General features: G+C 61.2%; 2 protein-coding genes across 6 annotated transcripts; one reads left to right on the top strand and one right to left on the bottom strand.

Annotated features, from left to right (window-relative positions):
• The first annotated feature begins 30 nt into the window (after positions 1–30).
• On the top strand, positions 31–3,017 carry ACD (ACD shelterin complex subunit and telomerase recruitment factor). Of its 2 annotated transcripts, none has more exons than XM_058528054.1 (12): positions 31–487; positions 571–707; positions 845–938; positions 1,026–1,102; positions 1,232–1,276; positions 1,388–1,422; positions 1,573–1,724; positions 1,801–1,897; positions 1,980–2,066; positions 2,259–2,632; positions 2,767–2,858; positions 2,939–3,017. In XM_058528054.1, exons 1-12 carry the CDS (start codon positions 389–391, stop codon positions 3,015–3,017), a joined length of 1,368 nt encoding a protein of 455 aa, XP_058384037.1. In that variant the 5' UTR covers positions 31–388. The 2 variants fall into 2 exon arrangements, with proteins under 2 accessions (XP_058384037.1, XP_058384036.1); XM_058528053.1 differs by having other exon boundaries at positions 1,388–1,428.
• A 74-nt stretch (positions 3,018–3,091) lies between these two features.
• Positions 3,092–15,514, bottom strand: CARMIL2 (capping protein regulator and myosin 1 linker 2). Of its 4 annotated transcripts, none has more exons than XM_058528046.1 (39): positions 15,116–15,514; positions 14,782–14,876; positions 14,637–14,687; positions 14,330–14,392; positions 14,103–14,227; positions 13,876–13,967; positions 13,599–13,669; positions 13,409–13,482; positions 13,190–13,265; positions 13,022–13,110; positions 12,801–12,895; positions 12,631–12,717; positions 12,436–12,548; positions 12,252–12,329; positions 12,047–12,123; positions 11,856–11,960; positions 11,598–11,667; positions 11,381–11,462; positions 11,184–11,280; positions 11,042–11,099; positions 10,731–10,903; positions 10,375–10,537; positions 10,189–10,290; positions 9,029–9,157; positions 8,832–8,945; positions 8,505–8,665; positions 8,331–8,418; positions 7,969–8,124; positions 7,785–7,851; positions 7,136–7,371; positions 6,155–6,255; positions 5,710–6,073; positions 5,503–5,625; positions 4,555–4,591; positions 4,326–4,397; positions 3,991–4,212; positions 3,752–3,832; positions 3,349–3,426; positions 3,092–3,260 (listed from the first exon to the last, which is right to left on the bottom strand). In XM_058528046.1, the coding sequence occupies exons 1-39, from the start codon at positions 15,153–15,155 to the stop codon at positions 3,148–3,150; spliced, it is 4,218 nt and encodes a 1,405-aa protein (XP_058384029.1). In that variant the 5' UTR covers positions 15,156–15,514; the 3' UTR covers positions 3,092–3,147. The 4 variants fall into 4 exon arrangements, with proteins under 4 accessions (XP_058384029.1, XP_058384030.1, XP_058384033.1 ...); XM_058528047.1 differs by having other exon boundaries at positions 3,752–3,799; XM_058528050.1 differs by lacking the exon at positions 3,752–3,832.
• Positions 15,515–15,914: the final 400 nt, after the last annotated feature.

Raw genomic sequence — 15,914 nt, 5'->3', positions numbered from 1 at the left:
ACGGCGTTGAACTGGCTTCAAGCCAACTCGCTCGGACCACCCTTGGCCGCAGCCTCAGGCTCCAGATCCTCCCCTCTCCATCCAAGCCAGCTTTTGGCCCCTTCTTGCCGTTGTCGGGAGTCTTGACGTACGGCCCAAACGCCGGGCCTCTGCTCGGAGAGATGCCCGGGTAAGAGTAAGCAGACCTGCATCCAGTCTACCCAACAAGAGTCCACAGACAAGTTTCCGAATTGGACGCGCTCGTGCGCACGCGCGGGCACGTACATGGGCGGGGCCTCGACCTCAGGTCCCGCCCAGGCGTCCTGAGCTTCCTCTTCCGAATAGAGGCGTGGCTGCGGCGCCCGCGGGAAACCGGGTGGATGTTTCGCCGCTGGGTGCAACCGCGGGAATGGCAAGCTTGGGGACCCTTGTCCTGCGGCCCTGGATTCGAGAGCTTGTCCTGGGGTCAGAGGCACTCTCAAGTCCGCGGCCAGGGCAGCTACTCAAGGTGAGCCCCCCACCCCTCTCAGGGCCCGGAGACCAGGGCGGAGGCCCTAGGGCGGTGAGATTGACGCCGGTCGCGGCCGTTAGGTTCTGCAGGACGCCGAGGGCCCGGGCCCGTCCCGCGCCCCTGACAGGCCTGACGTCGGGGCTGCGCTGCTTGTGTCCGACGGGACCCACAGTGTCCGATGCCTGATGACGCGGGAAGCCCTAAACACCTCGGACTGGTGAGAGAGGCTCCCTGGGGCCCGGGAAGCTCAGAGTCCAACGGGAGAGCGCGAGGCCTGAGCCCAAGGTGGGCGGGCCCTGGGCTGGTGGGGCTGTGTTCAGGCGGGCTAGGCAGTGAGGGTCGCGCTCGCCGCAGGGAGGAGAAGGAGTTCGGCTTCCGAGGCGCAGAAGGCCGGCTGCTGCTCCTGCAGGACTGCGGGGTCCGAGTCCAAGTCGCCGAAGGGGGCGCGGTGAGTGGTAAGGCTGGCTTGGGCGGGTTACTGGGCCTGACTCTTCGTGACAACTTCCTGAGACCCGTCCCTGAACTCACCCTTCAGCCTGCGGAGTTCTACCTCCAGGTGGACCGCTTCAGCCTGCTTCCCACGGAGCAGCCCCGGGAATGGGTGACTGGTTGGTAAGTGATGACTCCACCCTCCAACTGTTCTCCTCACCCATGCCTGGCTGGCATTGGCATAGGCCTTTTGGGTGGGAGAGCTTGGGCCCTTAGTAACACTGACTGCTACCACCCTCCACTTTTTACCAGCAACCAGGACCCGGATGTGCAGAAAAAGCTCTATGACTGCCTGGCGTAAGTCTGGGGTTGGGCTCTGGGGCCAAGTCAGGCTTGGTTGGGGAATGGCAAATCTGTGTAGACAGACCTCAGGATTGTTCCTCAGGCCTGTCCCCTCTGTTTCTGTAGGGAGCACCTTTCAGAATCCACCTCCCCCAGTGCAGGTACTTGTAGGGGTTGTCCAATGTCCCTAACTCCCTGTAAAGTGACCTCTCCAACCATCACCTCTTGTTTCCTTAATAAGCCCTCCTCCCCACCCATGCTACCTTCCTCCTCTTTAAGCTTTGGCCCATCCCCTGGTCCCCTGTCCCCAGGCCTTTCACTGTCCCAACTTCTGGATGAGGTGCAGGAGGACCAGGAGCATCGGGGGGCGCTAGTGCGCCTGGCTGAGAGCTGCCTGATGCTGGCAGGCCCTTGCACAGCAACCCCCCTCACCCGCTGGGCCACCTCACGTCACAGGGCCACGGTTAGTCTGGGGTTTCCCTTGGGAAACATCAGGGTGAGTAGTTGGGCTAGGGCCAGGCTGAGTTCATGTCCCACAGGGAGAAGCTGTGTACACTGTCCCCAGCCTATGGCTGCACATTTCTGAGAATGACCAGCGAATCCTGAGCTCTCTGGGCCCAGATCAGAGGGCACAGGGTAAGGACGACTGGAGGGGTCAAGAGGGGAGTACCTGGGGGCCCAGCACCTGCAGTGCTGATAAGCCTCTCCTGACTCCTAGGCCCTGAGCTGCCCCCACCAGACCCAGCTCTGCAGGACCTATCGCTGACCCTGATCTCTTCTCCTCCTTCCTCACCCAGTTCCTCAGGTGAGATGGTGTTCAGGCCACAAGCACTCGCTGCTGTCTATCAGTTAAGTGCCCAGGCTGTGCAGGATGCTGTGAAAAGATGCGCAGCTGGGTGGGGGATAAACAGTCTCTACAGGCCTGCCTAAGCTCACAGGCCACTCAGCTGGTCTGAGCTAAGAGAGCTGTGCCCACAGTGAGTCTCCTTCTCCCCAGGAATCCCTGCCTTACCCAGCCACATGCCATCAGAGGAAAGTGGTGCCAGCATCAGCCTTCTGCCTGCCCTGTCCTTGGCTGCTGTAGACCCAGTACGGCAGGGCAGCTCCCAGCCCCTACCAGCCATCTGCTCAGTCCCTGGCCCCCTGACCCCCAGTTCCCCACACCCCAGCCATGTACCCAACTCCCCCCTCATGAGCTATACCCCAAGTCTGTCACCCCTTGGCCATGTCCCCAGTCCACACCAGGCCCATGTGACCAGGACCCAGAAACCCAGCCTGGAGTTCAAGGAGCTAGGGTTGCCCTCTAAGAACTGGCAGCACTCTCCAAGGACGAGAACCGCCAAGGGAGCCCTGGAGTCCAGCCCTGTCTGGGTGAGCATAGCCCCTCTACAATTGGAGAGTAGAATGCGGTGGGCCTTGGGTACAGCTGGGAAGGGAGCTGAGGTAGCCTTGGATGGAGTTAGGGGTCTTTGTTGGCCCCTGTCCAGACACCATACCCCCTTCAGGATCCCCCAAAGAGGCATTGTGATGGTTCTGCCTTCCAATATGAGTACGAGCCACCCTGCAGCTCCCTCTGTGCCCAGGTCCAAGCTGCCAGGTGAGTGCCTGGGGCTGCCCTCACTCTCTTGGTCACCAGTCCCAGTCTCCATTCACCTACAGCCATGGTTCTCTTCCCAGGCTCCCTCCCCAGCTCATAGCCTGGGCCTTGAACTTTCTGATGGAGCCACAGCCGGAGTCTGAGCTAACCCAGTTGTGAGGGGTCCTGCGAGCATGTGGGAGGATGTGTGCACACAGGTCCACGCCTGGGGATGGACAAACAGTGCTCCACACTCTGCTTCCTTTGAGTTTTTTAATAAAATAATCTCATGCGGCAGGAAAGGAGAGGGTCAGTGTTTGGGGCCGCCGCCTCTTTGGTCTGTGGTTGGGGAGGGTGGTCTTTGCTCAGGGCAAGAGGGCTCTGTAGGCTGTAGGGGCAGAGGCTCAGCTCCAAGGCCAGATCCTGCAAAGAGAGAGGGGGAAGAGAGGGAGGGTCAGGACTGGACTGAGCAGTCCTGCCACCATCCCAGTTGACCCCAGCCCCAGCTTACCTAGGCTTGGAGACGGGGGTGCCTCAAGCTTTGGCCTGCGCTTGAGGACAGGGGAGCGCTGCAGCCGCAGGGGCCGTTCTGAGAGACACAGAAAGACAGGGTGGGTTGCTAAGGGCTTCTTGCCTATCCCCAACGCCCTCCCCCACCTCACACTATTGCCTTCAGAGCCTCCCTCTTCCCCTGTATCCTCCCACCCCTGGCAGGGGTTCGTCTTTTGGAGGTGGAGCCAGGGCCAGTAGAAAGGACTTGTCAGACCCTTGCTCCTGGCCTTCTGGCTCCTGGTTTCTCGACTCATCACATCACTGGTGACCCCCTCCAAGGACCAGAGCCACAAAGGAAGCCCTGGAGCCCACCCTCCCCCATCTCCTCCACTCAAGCACACAATGGAGGAGTCTCCCCTCACCAACAGGAGCCTGGAGCTGGTCCTCATGCACAGACACTGCTCGCCGCCCTGCCGAGAGAGGCCTCGGCCTCAGCTGGCCATCTGGGGGAGGCCAGGGTATCAGGGTATGATCCCAACAGCTGCCCCTACTCCAGCCCTTGCCTCCCACCTTCAGGGTCCCCAGAGGAGCTGAGTTCCCCAGCAGGGACTCCTCCAGTCCCCAACCCAGTATTGGAGTGGAGGCTAGGGCGCCTGCTTACCTTCGTTCCTGGGACCCAAGCAAGGATCCTCTGGGAGGCCCAGGCTGTCCGGGGAGGGACTGGCTCTTCGGGGGCTTGGGCTGGGACAAGGGGAGGGGGGGCCTGGACCATCCTGTTGGCCCCAACCACGGCCTCTGAGCTCTGCATTCAGCTGCTGCCCCAGTGTCTTCCAAGTGGCGGACTCAGGGCCCTGGCCCCCTAGACCAGGTCTGCACGAGGGGTCTACAAGGAGAAGGGTGTCAGCCAAGACCTGGGCCAGGCATAGGAGGTAAGCCTGTCCAATGGTCCGACCCCCTCCTGCCTTTCCCCCAACACACACAGTGGCCTTCACTCACCAGCAGACACGGAGTGGGTGCGGGACTTGATTGAGATGGGAGGGGTCTCCGTGGAACTGTCCATAATGTCACCTGCAAGGTGGGGCTGGGGACTCAGACCTTGGGGGGTGAGGGGAAGAAAAACCTGGCCTCTCCCCCTCCCTCCCAGGAGAGAAAGTGCCTTGGGGACTATCTCTAAGGACATCCCCCTCCCCAAAGAGGTACTGCCCTATCCCAGTGTCTCACTTACCATCTGAGCCGGCCTTCTTGATCTCTCCATCTTTGCTCTGTAGGAAACAGGGAAGTCAAGCTCAGTCCTGCCCTGCTCCCACCCTAGCCTTATCCTTTTGTTCATTCTTATGCTTGTAACTGCCACTAAATGCCCCCGTGGGCTAGGCAAGAAGATGGCAAACCTAGTCCCGGCCCTCGCAGTCTGGGATAGTGGACATTTAACACAGAAACATCCATATGCACGCACATCACACAGATAAGGTGATTTCTTAATTCTATGATAAATTTTCTACCCTTCAATGTTTCTAAATTCAAGCTGAGTCTCACTTCATATGTGTTTCTTATTTTCCTGAAAAGTTATTAAATGGATAGGACAAAGGGCTGTGGTTCTTACTAGGGACTGTGATCAGAGAGTGGCATTAGCAGGGTGGCCACGGAACAGAGTCAGGGAAGGTCCACAGGGAAATGCAGGGATGGAGGAGAAAGAACTCAGTGTAACCCACAGGTGGTGATGAGAGGCTGCAGGTGGGGCAGGGAGGAGCTCCAGACAGGAACAGTGTGTAGAGGCTCTGAGATGCCACCAGGGGTGGACAGCAGTGAGCTGAATGCAGTGACGGGCTGAGACCCCCACAGAGCCTTGAGGCAGGGTTAGGAGTCAGGGCAGTGTTTTGAGAGGAAGTTCTTGGAGGGCTTGCTGTTTCAAATGCAGATGACAAGGTCAGATTTCTGTTAGATCTGCATTGAAAGGACCATTCCAGCTCTGAAGAGGAGATATCAGTGGCCTGGGCCAGAGCAGAAGCCAAGAAGGAAGAAAGGTTGAATCTCATGACTAGTTTCCGGGGGAAGGGGTAGAACGGACAGACTTGTCTGTGTGTCACAAGTCTCCTGGTCACATATGTCACCCACAGACTGCCACAAACCACGTCACCTGCCCCCTCACTTCGCACTTGTGTCCCTCCCAACTCACTTGCTTCCTCTTGCCTTCAGCATTCCCGCTGCCTCTGCTCACACCGATCCTCTGCAGCATCACCTGTACCCGCTGTTCAAATGATGGGGCCAGCTCTGTGTCTCCCCGCTCCAGGGGCCGCCGCTGGGGACAGAGATGCCTGAGTGGGGAGAGAGCCCACTGCCCTCAGGTCCAGCAGAGCCCTCACTCCCTGTCATCAGGTCTCACCTTGTCAGATCTGGCACCCAGTGTAGCTTCCTCCTCCTCAGCAGGTAGCAGTATCATTGAGTAGGCCTTGCTTTCCCGAGTGTAGCGAGGCCGGCTCCTGCGGGCAGGGTCAGGACTGCCAGTGGTTCCCTCAGCCCCACCAGGCTCCTCACCACGGCTAGGACGGGCTGGTGGCCGCAGCAGGTCCCCAAGTGTGGTTTTTCGAGTGCGGGGAGCTGCCCCAGGGCTGGTCTCTAGATCAGGCCGTGGCCCCCGAGTTGAACGAGGCTTCTTGAAGGCAAAGAGGGTACCCAGCTTCTTTCGCAGTGTACGGGGGACAGGGGTGGTACCCCCCTCCGTGGCTGGGTCCTCCTCGGGGGCCCAGCTGTGGGAATAGCCAGCAGTGAGTGGGAAGGCCCATGAAGCATCCCACCCTCTCCCACCCCTGCAACTGCCCGTCACTCACAGGCGATCCTGTTGGATCAGCCTTTTGGAGAAGAATTCCTCCACGCCCTCGTCCACGCGGGCACTGAGCCCATTCCCTTCCTGCGGCAGGGCTGGGGGCACCTGGGGGACACCACAGGGTCAGGGCTGAGTGTAACCATGACTTCTCCCCACCTCCCTTGTCCAGCAGCCTGGTCTGGGCAATTCCAGGACCTGGGAGCTGAGGTGACCCTAGGGGGCTGCTGACACAAGCTCTCCCACTGTCCAGCTGGTGGGCAGAGATGCTGATGTCACATACCCCCTCACCTGAAGTTGGCCCTGGACACACACACACCCAGCCCACACTCATTCTTGTCCCACAGAGTATCCTACACATCCTGAACCACCTAGTCACCAACAGGCTAGAACCCATCCACCCCCTGGGTTACACGTTCCCACTTGCCACCCCCCTCTGCTCCAAACAGTTCCCTGCAGTGCCCCCCCGCACCCCACCCGGCCTGCTGCCAGCTCAGCAGCATCAGCTGCTGCGTCAGACCCTCCCCGGGGGGGCCTCAAGCCAGCTCCACCCCCCTTCCGCCCTGTGCCCACTGCCCCCTCCAGTACCCAGCCCACACATACATCTCCCCACACATACACCCGCCGGACATGCAGTAGACGCAAGATTGTCCCTGCAGCCCAGAGGGCTCAGCATCTTTCAGTAACCCTGGGGGAGGGAGGATAAGACGGACACACATCCACACATGCAGCAGGCCAACCCAAGACGGAGTCCTATACACAGGCCACCCTCAATGGAACCCACACACCCTTGACCCTACGTGGGCATAGCTTGGGGTGGGGGGTGGGGGGTGGGGGGTGGTCAGGAAGAAGCCAAGGCGCGGCTGCACGACCAGGTGGTCTTGGGACCCCACAACCCACCTCCTTGCTCGCCATCTCCCTTGAGGAGCGAACGGGCCACCCGCGACCCCCAATTGCACGAGCCCTGGAATGGGGGGAGGGCCCTCACCTGGGGGCCCCCCGGTGGTGGACGGTGGTGGTGCTGGCGCCGCGGCCGCGGCCGGGCCCGGGTCGGGTGGCGCAGGGGCTGCCCGGCGGGTGGAAGGTCCATACGAGGCAGCGGGCCGGCCGGGGGCCCGGGGGCCGCGGGGCTTGGAGAGCCACGCGCGGACGGCCCCGCCTGCGGCTCCGCATCTTCTCCCGGAGCCGCCAGCTCGGGCTTCGGCTCTGGTTCCTCAGCAGCACCTGAGGGAAGAGCACCAGAAGAGCACCAAGCGCCGAGCCCAGGGAGGTGGCGGCAAGGAGGCGCTAGGGCAGCGGGGGACCCGCCCAGGGCGCGGGGAGGGGCCCGGCTACGCCGCCCGCCCCACCCCCGCTGCTGCTGTCCGTGGTGCTGAGCGCGGCCCCGCACAGCCGCCAAGCATGCGCGTCCTGGGGGTAGGGAAAGGGGCGGGGGGAGGTGAGCGGAGACAATGTCCCGCTCCGCGCTGATTGACTACAGCTGATCCCAACCTTGCAGGTTGCACGGGGGTCCTGATTTGGCCCAGTCAAGGGTCAGGGAGTTCCCAGTACAGAGCTGAATGAATGTGTCCAGGTCCGCAAGTCTAATGGAGCCCCTGCCCAACCTGGGTAACTCCCTTTCCCCCAGACTGACTTACTGTGAGTGGAAGGGACCAGGTGAAAACAATGGCTGGACTCAGGCCATTTCTGTAGAGGGCTGTCATCCTGGTGGGGAGGGCACAAACTCAGCCTGGGATGGGGGAGCTTCCTCTCTACCTTTCACACTCCAGAACAAGATGGGAAGATCTCGAGTTCTAGGTCCATACTTCTGGGACCACCTACCTTCTGCTCCTCTTTATCCTCCTCCTTTTCCTTCTCCTCCTCAGGGAAGAAAAGATCTTCCAATTCCCCAGGCCCAAGGGGACTGGGCTCACCTCCATCCAGTGCTGGTATGGCAGGGGGCATTGCCACTGTTGCCTGCTGAGCCAGACTCTCCACCTGCAATATCAGGCACCCCAAAGATGGCCAGGTAGGGCCTCAGCCATAGTCCCACTGGTGCTAAGGGAACCCTAAAATACCTGGCTACATGACCCCAGAAGACATTACAGAACCCCTGCAAGGCAGTAGCCAGGTCACTCTGTGTCTGTGTGTGTGTGTGTGTGCTCACGTGTGTGCAGGCATGCAAGCACACAGTTCCCCCTCACCAGCCGATCCCGGGCAGCACTCAAACCCGCCAGAGCCTGAGCCACAATGCTCTCTGCCAAGGTCCCTGTGACTGACAGCCGCATGTCTCTGAGGGCAAGAGAGGGCAAATGTTAGTGTGCTGTCTCTGCCCAGCCCTGTCTAGCCAAGCCCATCCCCATCCCCATCCAGCCTACCTGAGCCTAGTGAAGGCATCTTGCAGCAGGTGCTCTGGGAGCAGCTCTGGGAGGCCCCTTGAGCCCACCAGGACCCCCTCTAGCTGCTCCCTCCACCTGGGTCCCTGCAGCATCTGTGGGCAGAGGCTCCTTGTTGTGTCCAATGTGGCCTGAGTGAAGTCCTGGACAAAGGTCAGAGCACAGTGAGGGTGTGACCAGGCCCAGACTGATTGGCTTAAAACTCAGACCCCCACAGAACATTGACTCAAGGGATATGACAGTCAAGCCTATGGGATGGGGGTCAAGCCTGCATATAGAGGTGGGGCTGGGTCAAGGATACCATCTCACCTGAATGTCCTGGCGGCAGACCTCGCCCACCTGTCCGAGGAGGCCCTCCAGCTTCTGCCGCAGCTGCCATTGATGGCTTGGGGAGCTCCCAGCCTCATATAGAATGGGGAGAATCTGGAGGCCAAGGAGGAAAAGGAGTTGCAAGTTGACACATGACTAAGAGAGGAAGGGTCCTCATAGCAGGAGGGGGTGCTCACACTGAGAGAGAAGTTGGCGTTTTGGATGGCATCCTCAGCCTGGTGCACAGCGGCTTCACCTTGGGGCCCAGCCCCACAGCCCAGCAGCTCCACATGCTCCTGCACCGACTGACACAGCTCGTTCACTTCCTGGGGAGCATCAGGAATTAGTCCCAGCCTGGTCCCCTCCCAGTCCCCCCCCGACTCTAACTGCCTCCTTTCCAGGGTCTCCAACAAGGTGGGTGAGGGCCTGAAGCCAATATGATCAGGCCAACCACTTAAGAACCCTATCTGTTCAAGGAAGGAGAGCAGTGTCTCCTTTGGTTCATTGTAGGGACTTTATATGTACTTTCGAAGTGTTCAGAATAGGAAGGAAAGGAGATGTTAGTCATGTCTGTGTTTTAGAAGCTCAGTCTGTTCACCATCCACCTAGAGGATAGACTGAGGGGTAGAGAGAAATAGGAGTGAGGAGACATAGAGGAAGAACCAGAGGAGCAAGTGATAGTGGGGGTGGGGGTGAGGAGTGGTGTGTTCGCCTTTCCAAAGGAAGGACCAAGGAGGACTGTGGGGGCTCCAGTGTGGCCACAAGAAACCTGGCCTGAATCTCTGTCCACAGCACTGGGTGGGTGTGGGCACCAGTGAGATTGGGCTCCAGGGTAGAGAGAAGAATTGGTGGGAGATGACAAGATCACTTGAAGATGTATAGAATGTGAAGCCCCTGCAGGATGTCTGAGTCAAGATGCCTGGGCTCTGGAGCCAGGAAGACAAGTGAGATTTGGGAATGCAGACGTGGGAACATCTCACAAAGGCAAAGTAGTGGAGGGAGATGAAGCCAGAAAAAGAGTTGCTGGGTTTGGCCACAACAGAGGTCAGTGGAAAGAGGAGGGGAGCCCTGTGAATGGGAAGACACAGATGGGGCTACAATCAGGGGGGGAATTTAAGGGAGGATTTTTAAATACCTCCCATCTTTAACAGGACAGCCTATTTAAATGCTTTAAAAAAGCAGCCAGCGGTGTTATTTGGGGGAGCTATTTCAGGAGCTGTTGGCTCCTCTCCAGACCAAGGAGAAGGACTTGTCTGGGACAGCAGGATTCAGGCACCCTGGCCCCAGCAAAGTCAGACCCTCAGACCCAGGCGCCACAGCTTTCCCCCTCCCCTGTCTTGGGGGAGGGGCCACTGACCTGCTCAGAGGGGTCCGAGACAAGACCTAGTGGCTGTGGGCGGGAGATGCAGTCAGAAGAGGCGTGGTCTGCGCGGTTGTTCCTCAAGAGACAGGCTTGGATCTGGGAACAAGGGATATTGAGAAGCGGCGGGGGGGCGGGGCCCCAGCACACAGCAGGTCAGGGGAGGCGAAAGGGGAGCCCCACCTGATGCACTGCACGTGCTGTCAGTTCCGGGCGGCTGCGCTGTGCCTGGGCCACGTCGTTCAGTGGCAGAGGCATGGCCTTCAGGCTGCGGTTCTGCTCAAGGGCCTGCGCCACGTCCAGCAGGCCCAGAGCAGACGTGTGGTTCCGGTCCCAGACTACAGACCTGGGCCCGGCCGTGCTTCAGTCGGGGGCGGAGCTCTGCGAGGCCCCACCCAACCCACTGGCCTTGTCCATTTGCCTCGCGCACCAATTCGTTCCATTTGCTTCGTCTCATTCAGCCCCGCCTCTTAGCCCAGTAAGCCCCTCTATACCACGCCCTCCTCCCCCATTGGTCCCACCCCTCTGACCCTGCCCACCGGAGTCTGGTGTTGACTCGAAGCGCCTTGGCCAGCATCTTGGCTCCCGTATCCCCCATGGCGTTGCCACTGATATCCAGCGCCGTCAGATTTGGATTGGTGCCCAGGGCCCGGAGCAAGACGCTGGCACCCAGTTTCAGCCGCGACTCTGCCACGGACAGAGACTGCAGGGGCTGGAGTTAAGAGAAAGCCACTTGTCGTTGGAGTCAGGGGTCAGCAAGGAGGGCAAGTCACAGGGTCTGAGGGAGCAGGAGTCAGAGGAGCCACAGGGGTCCATTGCCTGAGGATCCCGCACAGTCCCGTGAACTCACACAGTCGTCATCCTGCATAAGCTGGACAATCCGGTGCAGGACGTCATCCAGGGTCTCCCTGTGGGCAGGGGCTGCGGTTGGGGGGGGGGACTCGGGTGGCAGGGTGCTGTCTGGGAAGCCCAGGAGTGGAATGAGGGCTCACTTGCACCGGACGTTGAAGTTCCTTCCAAGCGCCACATGTCGCAGGGACCGACTCCTCCCGATGGCCAGCACCAGAGTGACCATGTCTGAGCCGAAGCCTGGGGATGGCTCGGGTCACACACAAGGCGAGGCTGTGGGGACGGGAGTGGGATGGGAATTGTGTGGAGGGAGGGAGGATGGGTTTCCCGGGAGCCTCACCATTATCCGCCAGATCCAGGGAGCTCACTGCGCCAGCATCGCACACTAAGTCTTGTATCACCTGAGCGCCCGCTGAGCGCAGCTGAAGGTGGAAGGTGGGGCGCGCTCAGGCCAACAGGCCACAGGTGGGGAGGGACGGCCCTGTGCTCCCGCCTCGCAGCCCCACTCCCAAGGTGTGGGCCCACTGCCTGCTCACATTTCGGAACTGGACGCTCACCTCACAAGCGCTGAGGTCCAGGTGCAGGTCGCTCATGTGCGTGTTGAGTGCGAGCCCTTCCAAAAGGGCCCTGGGAGGGGATGTCACAGGGGTTGGCAGGAGCTGGGAAAGGGCCCCAGGGTGCGAACGAACAACAAGAAGGAAGGGCCAGGATGCCAGGGAGGTTGTGGGTGCAATAGGGGCGGGATGAGGAGCTGCAGGCCTGGCCTGGGAGGTGGCCGCACAGGCGGGGGCGTGGCTGTGGGCAGCGACACTGACCTGAGAGCGTCCGGCGGCAGCTTGCAGCCCGCCAGGCCCAGGTGCCGAAGCGTCCCCGCACGGCTGAGGAAGAGCTGCAGCGCGGCGGGCGCAGCCCGGGACTTCCTGGGGTGGGGGAGCGGGAGGAGTGGGCTTCCGAAAGCAGGAAGACGGCTCCGACGTCTCCCCTTGCCCTGACCCGGCCCCCTTACGTGCGGGAGAAGACGTTCCTTGAAGCGTCGAGGTGGGTGAGGTTGCAGCAGCAGCCACGGGACAGCGCTGCAAAGAGCTGCAGGAGGAGGGTGTGGGCTACACCGGCCAGAGGACTGAGCCCCTCCCCGCCCTCCAGTCTACCCTTGGGCCTCTGGCCCTGCCACCAGCCCTACAGATCATCCCCCCCATTGACCACCCCCTCACAGTGTCCAGGGCAGTGTCGGTGCCTGCGAGATTCAGGAATGTCAGAACATTAGGACGGCTCAGGAAACTATAGAGGCCCTGGTGGGAGGATGGGAGTGGGAGGGAGGGAGTCAGGGATCGCTTCACCAAGAGCTTTCGCTGCCTGCGGTGCCCCCAATCACTGCCCCTAAAGACAGCCACTCACCCCATTGTCCTCGGAGGCCCCCAGAGCCCCGGGGTTCCCGGAAAGGTCCAGGTGGGTCAGGGCAGAGTCAAAGGCCGTGTTGGAAGCCAGTGCCCGGCCCAGAGCCCTCATTCCTGGTGGTAGAGGGGGGAGTGGCTCAGCAATCAGGCAGACCCGCCATCCCGCTCCACCTACCCTACCCCATCCCTGGCCTACCCCGCGGCGTCAACCCTGTCTGCGCTAGGCTGAGTCTCCTTAGGGCTCCAGGACGATGCTCTAGGTGTCTGCTGAGGGCAGCCACACCTAGGGGATGGGGGCAGCCATGTGGTTCCAGGTATCACCTTCTCCAGTGCCAGCCCCTGGGAGTTCCCCAGGCTCAGCCATACCTCGGTCATCCAGCAGGTTCCCCGCCAGGCTGAGCTCCCGCAGCCCAGAGCTCGAGTGCCCTGCCAGTGCCTGGGCCAGTCGCCGGACAAAGTCTCTGGGGACCAGATAGACGCCAGGAGTGAGACTCTGACCCTGGATTCCCAACTCCTCCCCAAACCACTAGCCTCCCAATCCCAAGCCCCTAGGCTCTCCTCCCCAAGCCCTACCCTGTCCTCCTTACCCCCTCAGGCCACAGGTCTCCAGCACCAGCTCCTCTAGGTGGGACGACTGACTCATCATGTGCAGAATCTGTTCCAAGACCTCAAGGCTCTGAGAACCAGAGTGGGGGCTCAGTTGGCTGCACCCTGGACCCCGAACGCTTGGCCCCTCCGTGTCCCTATACTCTCACCAGCTTCATGTCCACACAGGAGAGGCACCGGAACCACAGGTTGTAGGACAGGGCAGCCACACTCAAAGCCAGGTCCCTGGGTGGGAGAAGGGGCAGGGGCAGAGCTCACGGCTCTCCAGCCAGATCCTAGGCCCAGCATCCCCCTCCGTGGAGAGGCTGAGGCCCAGGAATGTGGGTCGTGGAATCTTCCTCCCTTCTTAGGCCTAGCAGGCTACTTACCGACTGCCCAGATGGCTAAAATCTCCTAGGCTGAAATGGCGGCAGCCTTGACGATGGTAGATGGTGTCCACATCCTGGATGGGTAGAAAGTGTCTTCAACTGGCTTGGGACCACAAGGGGTAGCGAGGGACTCAATGCACATGGGGGATCAGATGTCTACAGAGCCCCCCGGAGAGGGCCCTACCCTCACCCACTGAATCTCCTCTCGGAAAGGGAAGCCATTGTAGTCACACAGAGCCTCGTATGTCTCCAAGAAGCCACCTGGGGAGGTGCCAAGGGTATGACGGGGCAAGGGTGTGGGGAAGAGAGAGACAAAAGGTCAGAGATAGAGAAAGATCAGACCCAAGCTGGGTGGCGGCTGTGCCTTGAGTGGCTCTGCTCAGTTTGGGAGACCTCCACATCCAGGGGTCTGGGGCTGCAGGAGGGGGTAGGCTGGAAGCCCTGTGTGGCCCTGCCTTAGCCCTTACCACAGGGGCTGCTGGGTGAGGTGGCCTCTGAGGGGCTGCTTCTCTCCAGCCTAGCCAGCATGGAGGGGGGTGTGGGCCTCCGGAATAGCTTCCTGGGGAGGGGGATAAAGGCGAAGGGGACAAGGTGCTTCTAGCCCCTGGGATGTGAGGCAGCCCATTTGCATCATCCAGAGCATCCCCCCACTGCCCTCCTTCCCTGCCAGCCCCTTGCAGTTGCTAGGCCTCACCCAAGAGTTGAGCGAGGGAAGACCTTCTTGATGGCAGCAGCAACATGCTGGGCCAGCTGTTCCAGGGCAGCCACGCCAGGAAACTCCAGGACCAGCTCAGGCAGGGACTCCAGCTCAAAGGTGACCTGGCAGGGGTGGGCAGCTGAGCTGGGCTCCATGTGTGGGGGCAGGTGCAGGGGGAAGTGAAGACCAGGCTGCAGGCCCTGGTGGGATACTAGGGGTCTCACCTGAGGGGGCGTCTCCTGCAGTGCCATGGCCTGGACCTCCAGGTAGCTGAATGTGCAATCCACCTATGGAGCGCCTGGATCAGCTGGGACCAAGGCCCGAGCCCCACCCTCCTAGGAGCCCAGTCCTTTGTGCAGCCTAGAGCTCAGAGCCAGACCCGCCTAGACTCCAGTCTTGCCTGCTGCTGGGAGCCCAGTGCTGTTGGAAGGGCAGAGCCCACAAGACAAGACAGTCAATGCTACAGATGCAGCTCTCGTCAAGGAAGCTTCTGGAGGGCAAGGGGAGTGGCAGCCAGGCCCTGGGACATACCCTCAGAGGAAGACAGGTATGGAGCAGGTAGGCTCTCCATCGTAGCAGTGCCTGGAGGGAGAGAGGGTCTGACACCCTGGGCAGAGCAAGAGGCTTTTTCCACCTGGGCCCCAATGGCCCTCCCAGTCTCTGCCCCCTGTCATACCAGGACATGACCTGGATCAGCACCTTCCCGCTCTGGTAGCCAGGTTTTCAGCAGCAGCTCCGCCTCCTTGGGCCACAGGAACCTGGTGATCTCCCCTGTGGAAGGGCAGCCTGCTGGGTGACTTTGGTCCTCCCGTGGAGGTCTGTACCAGGCTAGGGGCCTGAGCTCACCTTTGGGCCATCAAGGAAGGAGTGGAGTGGATCTCGGGCAGCCAAGCCCTCCGGAGGAGCAGAGAGAACCGCTTGGCCTGCGCCCCGGAGCGCTGAGTGGGCCTCTGGTTTGGGGGCCGCACTGCTTCCTCCCAGCCAAATAGAGGAGAAGGGGTAGCGCTTACCTCGCAGTTCACAGGATATGCCGTCAGGGGTCTGGGCCATGGGGCCGGGCCTGGTGGCCAGCGTGGCCCAAGGAGCTCTGACGAGAAACAGTAGCGGGCGGGCGCGCACAGGAAGCCTGGGGCCCCGGCCCGCACTTCAGCCACCTGCTCCTCCTGCAGCGGAAAGTACGCGCTGCTTCCTGCCAGGCCGCCCCCGGCCCGGCTCCTCCCCGCCCGGCCTCTGTGGGCCGGGAGCAGTCGCCCGGGTATGGGGTGTAGGAGGGGGCAGAGTCCCAGCGGCCCGCTCGCCCCGTCGCGCAGGAGCTACTCCGTCAGGGCAGACACGAGGTGGGAGTGTGTGGCCAGGAGGGTCGCGCGTGTCGCGTGCCTCCGGTTCCTAGCCCCCTACTTCCACCCCGCACCGCAGTCCCTGCCGCGAGCACCAGGGGGCGCTGCCCTCTAGGGGATCCGTGAGGCCCACCCCCGGTTTGTCCCCTCCCAAGCCCCGCTGGGGAGGTCGACGTGGGGTGGGACGGAGGGGGAGTCTGTTCAGCAAGGAGCATTGGATGTTTCCCAACACCTGGGGCCCAACCTGGAAGACCTAATCTGTTGCTCCTAACCTGGAGTTGGTGACCCCGTCGGGAATCCATAAACTGTTGAAAGAGTGGAAAAAAACACCTGATGGGCCCAGGCGCCCTTCTCTGCGGCCGAGGTTCCTCAGCTTTCATCAGATTCAGGCTGGGTGAGGGCCAGAAGGTGGGGGTGTACCTTCAGGGGGCAGCTTCGGGCTAAAGCCTGAACCCCAAGGACTTCAGGGAGG

The sequence above is a fragment of the Diceros bicornis genome, chromosome 32, assembly GCF_020826845.1.
Source record: "Diceros bicornis minor isolate mBicDic1 chromosome 32, mDicBic1.mat.cur, whole genome shotgun sequence".
NCBI lineage: Eukaryota > Metazoa > Chordata > Mammalia > Perissodactyla > Rhinocerotidae > Diceros > Diceros bicornis.
The sequence above is the reverse complement of the archived record's forward strand: the minus strand, read 5'-3'. Positions and strand labels throughout refer to the sequence as shown.